This window comes from Mesoplodon bidens (assembly GCF_964165515.1).
Source record: "Mesoplodon bidens genome assembly, contig: HAP1_SCAFFOLD_1048, whole genome shotgun sequence".
Lineage (NCBI taxonomy): Eukaryota > Metazoa > Chordata > Mammalia > Artiodactyla > Ziphiidae > Mesoplodon > Mesoplodon bidens.
Genome location: NW_027671852.1, coordinates 55885 through 68055, shown reverse-complemented (window position 1 = coordinate 68055; position 12171 = coordinate 55885). Strand labels below are relative to the sequence as shown.

The window sequence follows — 12171 nt, the reverse complement described above, 5'->3', positions numbered from 1 at the left end:
CTGCCATGAACATGTAGTGGGAGTGAGGAATAAGCCAGTGAGATTTGGGGCTTGTCTCTGACCACAGCATAGCTCAGCCTCTCCTGACTCACGTGTCTCATCTGCCAACTGAAATAACACCCTCTCAGGATTTTTTTGTGGGTGAAATGACTTAACTTACATGACGAGTTTATCTCAGTTCTTGACATATAAAGGAGACTCAAAACATGGGAGCTTTAATTATTACATAATAATAAAAGTGTTTTGGAAAAGTTTGGGATATTTGTATACAATGAGAGGTATGGTGTCTGCTCATCCTGACAGGTAAGTTGTACTTTGTTTTCCAGAGGGGCGCACTATATTTGTTGATATAGATAAGACTGCTTAGTGATTTGCACTTATGCACTTGTCTTTGCCACCACACTATCAGATATATGTTTAGAAATTGAGTTTACCACTGAAGAAGAAAAGGTGAATAGATTTAAGCAGGTGAGAGACTGGCTGATGAGATAAGATAAAATGCATTTCAGAGCAACAATAATTTCTTAAAGAGAAGAAGAATAGATTATAATAATTATAAACATACATTCTCTTGCTCTTAGTAAGCAAAGGCACAAGGTCTTAAAGTGGTAGGAGATTTAGTGTGGACAGGTCTTCACAGAATATTTTCTGGGAACACTCGTTCCTCAGATGCTCTGTGGAAAAATGTATCATTCCCGCATAAGTTGGGGAAACTATCCCTCCCTTTGACATTCATATTGCATATTACCATATTATCTAAAAAACATCCTATGGTATAGGAAATTCATTTATCTGTAGTCCTGTATGTTCCACACGTCTCTGAAGTAGAGTCCAATTTCGCTGTTTTTTTGTGGCCCTAGTGTTTTGCAAAACAAGCTTGGAAATGCTGAAGTGAGAGAAAAATAAAGTGGATTATTTAAGCATCATGTAATATAAATGATCACAAGTGACAATATTCTTGAGCCAAGTATCAAGAAGTATTTCTCCCCCATAAATGTAAACACAGTTTTGCTATTTGCTCAACTTGACTCATTCAACACCACTTGCATGACAGACCAGGACCCTGCTGCTGAGAGATGACATCCAAGTCCATGAACCTCAGCCACCCCATCCAAGGCCGCCCCACCCACCCAGGCCAGGCCATCCTCCTTCTCCACTTCACTCTCTACCAGAAGCTGCTCCCGTCAGTCCAGGTTCAGGCCACTCACACCCACAGGCTTTCTCTGCCAGCTGTACAACAGTTAGGCCGTGTCCAGAAGCCCCCTCCCGCCCCCCACCTCCATCCAACACTCTCTCTCGGGCCCTCAGCTCTTTGCCGGACCTCGATCTGAAGTTGCTTGGGCGCCTCTAAAAGCCAAGTTCCCTGAGTAAACTTTTAGTACCAGTGGGGGCACCTCCTACCCGAGTACCACCCACCACGGCAGGATATTAAAGTTGGTGGAAAGGTTGGGATCTGAGCCAGAGTCTCCTCAATGTCCCCCCTCAGCCAGAGTGACCACCACAGGTCTAAAGGTCTTCTGCACCTATGGGTCTGACTCTTCTGGAGGTTAAGCCGAGCTGCAGTTCAATAGACCCACCCCACTCTTAAAGGGCAGCCCAACCTGCATGACCATAGGTGATCACATCTCGTCGGAGACCACCTGAACCACCGAACTGAGGAGCCCTCAATCTTCACATGACTGAACGGCCTGAGTCTCACGTGACCACATGCTGGCACATGACCATAAGATCCACTTGACCAACAGCGGTCCAGAAGCTGCAGAGTTCACAAGAGTGGAAGAACCTTGGGTGCCACGTGTGTTAGGAGCCACACTGTTGCCCATACATGGATCTACAGTGTTTAGTAGCCCACAACCTTCACGTGATAGAGATTGCTGAGCGTGACATGTACCATGCTGGGAAGGGTACCAGACCATAGCATCCACATAACCCTAAGCAGTAGATCACATCAAGGGGTGAGGCTACCACATGCTGTAGCTAGTCAGGATCACATGAGAGAAGGAGCCACGTGACACGCAGGGTTTAGGAGTCCACCACGCTCTAGTGACTTGAAGGGCTAGATCTACCACAGGGCCATGGCGGCAACAGGGCCAAAGGGACCACATGCCCTTTGGGTTTAAGAGCCCAGGGTTCTGACCGGACAAGAAGGGCTTGGCCTGTCAGGTAACTATTGTCCACAGGATGGCAGCATCTACATGACCCGCACCCTTAGAAACCCACACAGCTCATGTGCCTGGGAGGGCTGAGTCAGCTTTCTGACAGAAGGGTCCAATGACAGTAGGTTTCTACTTGATCTGCAAGTTTGAGGGGAACATTACCTTTGGGAGAACAGGAGATCTGAGATTACCCACATTCCTTATCTCCTCCGTGATGTTGGTGCCTCGAGTGACATTCTAAGCACACAAGCTTGGGCTTTACCTACACCCACCCCTCTCTAATGTGTTCATTTTATGTGCTTTTTTCCCCCCGATAGCACATGAAATTTAACACATAACAAATTAACACATAAGGATGAAATAAGTCCTCCCCAAAACCACAGTTCTCGGTATGCTGTAGAAACTACTGTTAAGAGCCTAAGCAGTGGGTACAGGTAAGAGCTGTTGACTTCAGTTTCATGCAGGTCTAAAGGAAATTAAAGCAAATCTAATGAGTTGTAGTTTTTAATTTCGGAGGAAAAGTGTATAGTGATGACTTCGGGCCATGCACTCAAGAAGGATAACTCATTTAAGAGAGGTAACTCTATAGATTACATACTGTTATGGAACTTTACAGATGCGAACACTGAAGTCCAGAGGTATTAAATCACTCACTTGACTAAGAGGTCACGGATATTGCAGTTGGCACACCAAGAGTGGCCCACACGCCGTCTGGCTCCAGACTCTGATTTCTGCTCACGCACCAGGTTCCTCACCGGAAGGTAACATTGGGTTCAACCTTACTAATTCACAAAATCTGGGAAATCAGCCCAAATTACTGAAAAGTTGAGATCATGAGAGATCTCTTTGGGATGCCACGCTAATTAGACCCAGTCAAATTTGAGTAAATTTCATGGCCTCTATTTAAGGCTTGTGTATAGATATAAACGTATATCTAATATGTGAAAAGTGTATATGAGTGGTTTATGAATTGCTTGATGATAGCTGAAAACATTTCCTTCTTTTAAATAAACACTGAAAAGTAGATATCATACAGATTAGTCACCATACACCCTGTGCCTGATTTACAAAAATTACAAATGAGTGGAATCTGAATTCATTAGATTTTACAGTGTATGTTCTGTCTGTGTCTCCCCAGAAAGAACAGAGAAAGGAGTAGGAGAATATATATTGTAGGGGGTTTTGTATTGCAAATCCAGAAACACCTATTTTGCTGACTTGTGTGGGAAACTGCAGGATCATCAGTATGTCCAAACTAAGTGTGATCTGATCTTTCTAGTTTGTTGGCTTTGGTAAACAATGTTATACATTGTTCGGATTATTTTTCTAGGTTCCTGCAATGTGGCATGGCTGCATAAATGAGCTGAAAAAAATGCAACAGATCAAATTTCCCACTGTGGTTAAAGTTGAGGTATTTAGAAAAGACAAGAGACTCTGTGGTTCTAGGCCTACTGAGAAATGTCCTAGTTTGGGGTATCGAATAGTAAGAGAAAACAGTTATTTGTGCAGGTCACTGTGTCTCATGTAACTGTGGAGAATTATTTGTGGGACACATAAATTCAGGAGACAAAAAAGGAGGCATATCTTTATTTAAAATAGAGCCTATTATGAAACCTTAGGCTGGATTTAGGGAACATCTCCATGTAGTCATAGGATGGAATCCGACACCAAGACCTGATATAGTTGTTATAATTAGATACAGATGAGCAGATCAACAGTGCAAGATGCAGAACAATTTTATCGAGCCTAACTATGGTCACCTGATGCTGATTGGGGACAACTTTTTTCACCAAAAGACCAATTCTGGCCTCCTCATTATCCCTCTTACGTCAGATTTTGCTCCTGTCAGACCTGATAACTCAAAATCATTCTTTCTCTGAGATGACAATCAGGAGTTCCTCAGGACCTTTTAAAAACATTTAGTTGCATCACTGGGGCCCTGTCTCCACCCTCTACTATATATCGTGGGGGCGGGGAAGAAACTCTATGATTAAAGATCTGTGTATCTGGGGTCCAGTTTAGGCATTACACTTATCAGGCACTGTGTTTAGGCATCATGATAAACGATTTCTCTTGAATGTGATTTGGCAGGATTTCATGGGAACAAAATTTCCTTCTTTTACATTTTTGTTTTGAGGTGGCCACTTTGGAAGTTGGTGCCAGTGGTTTAAGAAGGAGGAGTGGCTTTCTGTAACACAGAGAAGTGGGAAAGGGGAGCAAGAGAACAGTTGTGATGCTGTTTCCCTAAAGGTAAATACTCAAATTCTTCTGGTTCTAACACACTTATGTACAACTGAACTAGATGTCCTATGTGACTTTATTTTCAGAAAGCAAAGTTGACTTACCTAGCAACAGTACACAGGAGATAGCGTCAGATGGGGCTGTATCATTATGCAAGTTGCATTCAGAACCTGTTTTTCTTTGTTCCTTTGGGATATTCGTTAAGATATATGGAAGTAATTTTATTGTCAGTGTTTTTTTTTTAACATCTTTATTGGAGCACAATTGTTTTACAATGGTGTGCCAGCCTCCACCCTACAAGAAAGTGAACCAGCCACATATACACACGTTCCTATATCTCCATTCTCTTGCGTTTCCCTCCCTCCCACCCTCCCTATCCCACACCTCCAGGCGGTCACAAAGCACGGAGCTGATCTCCCTGTGCTATGCAGCTGCTTCCCACTTTCTATCTCTTTTACGTTTGGTAGTGTATATATGTCCATGCCACTCTCTCACTTTGTCACAGCTTACCCTTCCCCCTCCCTGTATCTTCAAGTCCATTCTCTAGTAGGTCTGTGTCTTTATTCCCATCTTACCCCTAGATCCTTCGTGACCTTTTTTATTTTTACTTAGATTCCATATATATGTGTTAGCATACGGTATTTGTTTTACTCTTTCTGACTTACTTCACTCTGTATGACAGACTCTAGGTCCATCCACCTCGAAAGAAGAGAAACGGTTGCAGTTACTGTCCTGTGGATAGAGTTGAATATCCCTACCCACCAACCATCACGATGGAAAATTCAACAGCCCTAGGTTGAATACAATAGGTCGAAAGGAGGCTCATCCTGTGAGGATTAGCATGTCATGGAAATAGGAAATTATATCCACAATTAACATTTCTTCCGGGCAAAGGATGGAGAGAAGTGAGAAGACAGGGATTGTGTACAGGGTGTTTAATCATGAGCTGTGTTGTTTCTCATGATATGACTCTCCAGTACAATTTGGAAACCGCTTCCACATAAAAACCATTGAAAATAAAATTGTGGTTCATAGATTTTCATAGTACTAGTCGAGAATGAACGTTTTCCTGGGCTGCTTCTTTTTATCCAGTCAAACATTTTCCCATTCAAAACATAATTCTAGAGTGTGATGTCAGGGAATTGGCAGAATAGGAGCCTCCAAATAAACATTTTGCCTAATCAGCCATGGGCCAGTGTGTTTTTGTGGGAGCCTCAGTATCCAGTGATGAAGCCCCAACACCCTGATCCATTAAAAAGAAATCCAAGGACAGACACGTTGAAGAGAGTAGGAAGAACAGCTTCACCCTACCAATATCAAACTTCCCCCAAGGCTACACATATCAATGCCTAGATAGATGCACTAGGCCTGCAATTCCTCCCATGGGGGTTAGTGAGAGTGTGGTGAGCACCTGAATACCCAGTGGTGCTAGCCGCTGCCCAGGAATCTCACTGCTGTCTTGCCCAAACCCAGAACCCAGAGGCGAGGAGCATGGCTGAATAGTCTTGGGATAGCAAGGAGAAGGGGAAAGAGCAAGGGCTCACAGCAAACAGGGCACCAAGCTCAACAAAGGGCTGCAGTTCTTCTAACTGCCTCACAGACTGTACCCTACAAACCCCATAGGACCCATCACCTACAGAAGCCTCAATTTGCCCATGAGCACATCCAGCACTCCATGTTCCTGTTCCCCTGAGAACCGGCATTTCATGGACACCCCTGCAGAAGGTGCACTCATGCCTCAACAGATCATGCACATGTGCATAAAGAGATCTGGCACCACTCTGCTGGATGGTGAGAAGAGACATACCTTAAACACTTCAGGGTACTGAAATGGGGAAAATAAACAGGAGGCTGTCTGTCAGCATGTGTCCTGGCTTTGTGCAATTGAGAAAAGGCGTGTATCATCCAAACACTTCCTTCCCAAGATGGAACAAGAGGGGCAGAGTAGGTGAATCCACAGAACAGTCCTCAGAGACCCCCCAGTATCGCTAGCTTGGCTGAGTGGTGCAGGAGTTTAAAAAAAAAAAACTTTGTTTGTGATATTTCATTATTAGTGTATAGAAATGCAACAAATTCCTGTATGTTAATCTTGGATCCTGAAAGTTTGCTGAATTCATTCATTAGTTCTAATAGTTTTGGGCTGGAGGCTTTAGAAATTTCTATACAAATATGTCATCTGCATAGGGTAACGGTTTTACATTTTCCCTTCCTGTGTGGGTAACTTTTATCTCTTTTTTCGTCTGATTGCTGTGGTTAGGACTTCCAATACTATGCTAAATATAACTGGTGAGAGTAGGCATCCTTGCCTTGCTCCTGAATTTAGTGGAAAGTCCTTCAGCTTTTCACCATTCACTATGATGTTCGCTGTGGGTTTGTCTTAAAAGCCCTTATCATGTTGCAACATGTTCCCTCTGTACAGACTTTGTTGAGATTGTTGTCATGAATGGATGTTCAATTGTGTCAAAAGTTTTCCTGCGTCTATTGAGATAATCATGTGATTTTTATCTTTCAATTTGTTGCTGTGGTGTCTCACACTGATTGATTTGCAAATGTTGAATCATCCTTGTGACCCTGGAATAAATCCTAAGTGATTTATGGTGTATGGTCCTTTTGATGTATTGTTAGATTTGTTTTGCTAATATTTTGTCCAGGACCTCTTCATTTGTATTCATCAAAGATATTGCCCTCTCATTTCCTTTTTCTGTAGTGTCTTTGTCTGGCTTTGGTGTCAGGGTATTGGTGGCCTTGTTGCATTCTTATTTTATCATGTCTTTGAAATGCCATGTGTTATCATTTCAACAAAGCAACAACATATACAATTCATTTAACATGTTTGTCTTTCTAAGTCAGAAATGCAGTAGCAAACTGGAGGTAAGAACAAGTTATTAACTATTTTTATTAAGTATTAATTAAGTTTTACATTATTTTCTGTTTTTGAAATGCAGTTTATCACTTCAACATGTAAGCAACAAGAAAAAATAATTGTAAAAAATTTTTACTGAGTCTTTAAAATGTGTGTGTTATTATTTCAACAAGGAAACAGTGTAAACATCATTCATTACTTTTACATTCTTGTTTCTTACTAAGTCTTTAAACTGCAATCTGTTTTCATTTCAACAAGGAAAATGCAATCTGTTTCCATTTCAACCAGGAAACACTATACGCAAAATACTAATAATTTTTCCATTCTTTTCTGTTATCAGATCATTGACATTTTCTATGTTACCATTTCAACATATAAACAGTAGGAACAACCTATTAATTAACTTTCTTTTCTATCAATTAGTCTTTGGAATGCAATGTTTTATCACGTTGACATATAAACATATAAACAGGTAATTATAACATTTTTCTTACTAAGTCTTTGAAATACAATGCTATCATTTTAACACATAAGGATATAAAGAATTTAATTTACATTCTTTTACCTTTACTGTCTTTGATATGCAGTATGTTATCATTTCAACATGTAAATAATACATGTAAATTAGCAATTAGTTATTCTACATCCTTAGTTTCTTGCTAACTCGTGGATACACAGTGTGCATTCAACCCTAGTGTACATCACATTTGAGAGTAGCCAGATTTCTTGAGTTCAGAAGCCCCATATGGTTTGTGTGCACCGTACTGAGCAGTGCAACTCTAGTGGAAGAGCTGAGGGAGCAAATACATATGCAACAATGTGTACCATGAAGGAAATACATATGGTACCTTAAGAAAAAGCGGCAGAAGAATAAATCTACTTAAATGGGGAAGTAAGAGAAAACCTAACTGAGGAGGTACTATTTAAGCCATGAACTGAGGCCTGAGCAGCTATCTAACAGCATTAAAAGGCCAATGTTATTTGAGCAGGCTATGTAAGGGGAAAAAGTGAAAAAAATACTGTGTTATGGGGGAATAAATAATTTCCCAAGTCCTCTAAGAAAGAGTAGAGAAACTGATAAATCATAGGAATGTCTACACTCTGAGTGAGATCAGGGACCTTATCTTTCTTAGCACCTGGAAAAGTACCTAAATCATAACAGATACTTGGTGAATGTGTGTGGAATAAGGAATAACTGAGCCAGGGATCTGAGACCTGGGAAATCAGGCAGCAGTATGCTGATGAGGTTACCAGTAGGTAGTGGGCATAGTTTGTTTGTTTCCTTTTAGTTGCATATAGTTTCTCATAAGCCACCTGAGGTAATCAGAAACACAAGAAGACTGCAGGTCCCTAGAGGGTAAAATTGTTCAACAACTACCACCTCTAGGAAGAGTTTCAATTGATCTGACTTGTGTCAAGTGCCCATAAAAGGTTATGTGAACCAATCAGTGTGGATAAGGAAACGATATACCATGACTGGGTCAGCTTACGTCACATACTCAACACTGTGGTTAGTAACCAGAAGATGTAGAAGGCAGTGGGCAAGAGATCCAGAGGACCTTTCAAATTCCTCTGTTTCCTTTTAAAATTTCCTCTTTTATAAAGATCAGTTTACATATCCACTGTTCCTAACCCCAGTTTCCTAGAACATTAGAACTTTACATATGTGTCTCTACAAACTTGGGTTTCAGGCAAAGAAAAGAAAAAGGAAAAAATTGAACGCTTTCATGGCCACACATCAGTGTTGAAACACCTCCTTGTACTGTGGAAATCACTTTGAACAAGGGACCCATTTCATGTCGTTCCGCTGTGCCCCGTGCAGCATCGCCTGCAACTGAGCCTGAACTTCAGCAAGTTTTTGTCGGTCCAAACTGTCATGAAAATTCCCTTGCTCGTAGCAATGGAGAGGGACAGGATAAATCACATACTTCAGCTTCATCAAGGATGTCAAGTGCTGTAGAAGACTCTTGAGCACAGGCATCGTAATGGGATTGAAGACAAAGCTAAGGACACGGAGGTGGGTACAGTGGCTCAGGGCTGGGAGGACGGCAGACAGAGTAGAATCAGTTATCATACAATTGTTTATCTCCAGATGTTGCAGGGTGCTTGAGACCTTCTCCAGCAGAGCCTGGAAGGGCTCATATCCTTCTGAGAAGATCTCGTTGTTACTGAGACTCAGTTCCTTTAGGTGGGTGGCCTGGGAGCTCTCGGACAGGACAGTGATGTCTCTGTTAGAAAGGCTACAGTAAGGTAGATACAGTGTATCCAACTGACGTGGCACAACTCTATAGAGAGAAAAGAGTAAGGTTATTTCAGAAGAATGAGGGCAATGAGCCCCAAATTATAGGTACCTAAGGCTCTAGAATAAAGTACTGTGTTCACGGTTTGCAATAGGTGGTTAACAATGTGGACTTTGGGATCAGACTTTATAGATTTGTGACCTTGAGAAAGTTACTTTACAACTCTGAGGTACAGGGATTTAATCTTGAAAACGTGCACAGTAGTAATTATTATAAAGAACTGCGGGAAAGATTAAGTGAAGAAATTGCATGCACTTAGTATATATGACATAATCAGTGTTGCATCTGATTCACTTATTTGGCGAGGATGGGTCTGGGAAAGCAGCCAACTGAGGGTTTCCTTTGACTAGTTCCCAGATGACAAGCTCTCCATTCAGGGTCTAAGGCTTGGGGGAAATACAGGAGCAAAATTATCTGGCAGTGTTAACTATTGGGGCCCATCCATGGGCATGTGCATTAGTCCTATAGCTTAATGTTTCTCCATCTGAATGCCTCCCCTTCCTCTCCAGAGAGCTGTAAAGTCCAATAAGAGAAGGACTGAGTCTTTTTCACCAATATATTTACACACTTATTATAGTGTCTGCCCACGGTCACTGAATGAATGAATGAATGTATGAGCACAGCTTCCTTTTCTAACCTCATCTGCTGCTCACCATAAGGTACCCCTCTCTCCCCCGGCTAGGTTCAAACTCCCAGCAGTGCCTACACTGAGGTAAAAAGAGAAATGGGTTACAAGGAGCTTAGGAAGATCCAAGCATGGTCTCTTCTGTCTTAACAATGGGGTGTTCAAGGAGCACAGGTTCCTCCCCATCCCCTCACCTGAGAAGTTTGTGCAGTTTATTTGTGAGGTAGACGAAAGGCAAGCTGAGCTCCTGGAGGTTGTCCAGCCGCCCAAGGCAGAGGAGAAAAGATATGAACTTCCTTCTCGGATAAGAGTTAAAGGGGATGTTACACAGAGTAAGGCTGTTCAGGTGGATCACCCGAGGCAAAATGGTGAGGACTTCACTCAGATCAGTCTCATCCATTTCCAGGTGATCAATGCACCCCAGATCAAGAAACTGCAGGATACTTTTGTGGGCAGACATTCTATCGATTTGCAAATCTCTGCAGCAGATGTGCAAGGACCCAAAGCCCTGCTGAATTTTACTACAAAGGAAAGAGAGGAATTGCTCTGTTCTCAAGGTACCATTGAGGGAAATATCCACTAGTAATTCCATGGGTTCCTGAGCTGACTGAGGCGCAGACCCAGAATTACCAATCCCGAGGCGCCTGACACTATGCTGAGCTTCTTCTATCTTAAGGATAGAGCGCTGAGAGTATTTGCATGACTTAAAACAGAAAGGGAATGTGGTCCGAATCTCAGAGCATATTGTCTTACACTCCGGGTCACGCCTTAAATCTAGGATCCTCAGTCTGGGCCCCCTGTAAGGAAAGGAAGAGACAGAACACATGAGAGATAGCTGATTTTAATATAACCCAGCAAGATCAATGATGAGAAGCAGGGACAGTGCACTTTAACCCTGGTTTTCACTTCATTGCCATTCACCAAGAAGTTCTTTCCACACAAATGCAGCGTCTTTCATCCTTTCCCCACCCCCTCCTTCACCTCCAGGCTTTCCCTGCCTCAATGCCCATATTCCACTTGTGTGTAATCGCACTCAAATCCATTCATAGTATCCTAAAGCACTTCTATTCTATAATCAACTCTATAAGGCAATAGAGTCCCGAAGGTGACCCCAAGTGCTGACCGACAGCTCTGCAAAGACTGCAGTATTCACCATTGGCTACTGTTGGGAGACGGTTAGGTATTCCCCTGCCCCAGGCTACAGCATACCCTCCTGCTGACTCCCTGTGTCTCCACTCATCATAGTCTTACCAAGAGGTTGAGTTCTGGGCAGGGAGCATCTGCAGACCATCAATCATGGCTTCCAAGATGGCATAGTATGACTTCTGTGTGTACAATGACCCAATATGGAGACAGCGAAAAGGCCAAACCCTCACCATTGCCGTTAGCATCGTCTTATGCCCACCCAAGAAGGCAGCGTTGAACAATGGAACAAAGAGGTCTCTTGGGATTTCGTCCAGGGCATGGATAGCTACAGGCTCATTATTCAGCAGACTCTTTGCAGCAAGCTCAAGGAGGGTGACTGTGGTCTTGTGGTCCATCTTCAAAAACCTGCTTCAGAGTGGAGAATATTTAGAAATCCTGAGAAGATATCTATAGTCATTTGTTTGCATCCAGGGTTAGCTATGGAAAAAATACTTATTGAATAAGTATGTGGTCAATCATAGGGCCAACTCAAGTGACTTCTACTATAGGAATAGAATGAAAATGGACCTGTGAGTAATTTAATTATATATGTGTATACACACGCATGCACGCCCACACACACACACACATTTACATGAGATAAAATGACATTAGAAATCAGAGGTACGTTAGCAGAAGACAATGCTTACCACCTAGCTGACTTCGTCAAATTATTTCCTCTTGAGGAGCTTCAAGATGGAGGAAGAGGAAGACGTGGAGATCACCTTCCTCCCCACAAATACATCAGAAATACGTGTACATGTAGAACAACTCCTACAGAACACTTACTGAACACTAGCA

General features: G+C 42.3%; 1 protein-coding gene across 1 annotated transcript; it reads right to left on the bottom strand.

The window, feature by feature from the left end:
- Positions 1–9031: 9031 nt before the first annotated feature.
- LOC308610896 (melanoma antigen preferentially expressed in tumors-like) lies at positions 9032–11726 on the bottom strand (the record flags this gene model as incomplete). The annotated part of the gene is made up of 3 exons (XM_081259888.1): positions 9032–9545; positions 10380–10982; positions 11437–11726. The coding sequence occupies 3 exons, from the start codon at positions 11724–11726 to the stop codon at positions 9032–9034; spliced, it is 1407 nt and encodes a 468-aa protein (XP_081116014.1).
- Between the last annotated feature and the right edge of the window lie 445 nt (positions 11727–12171).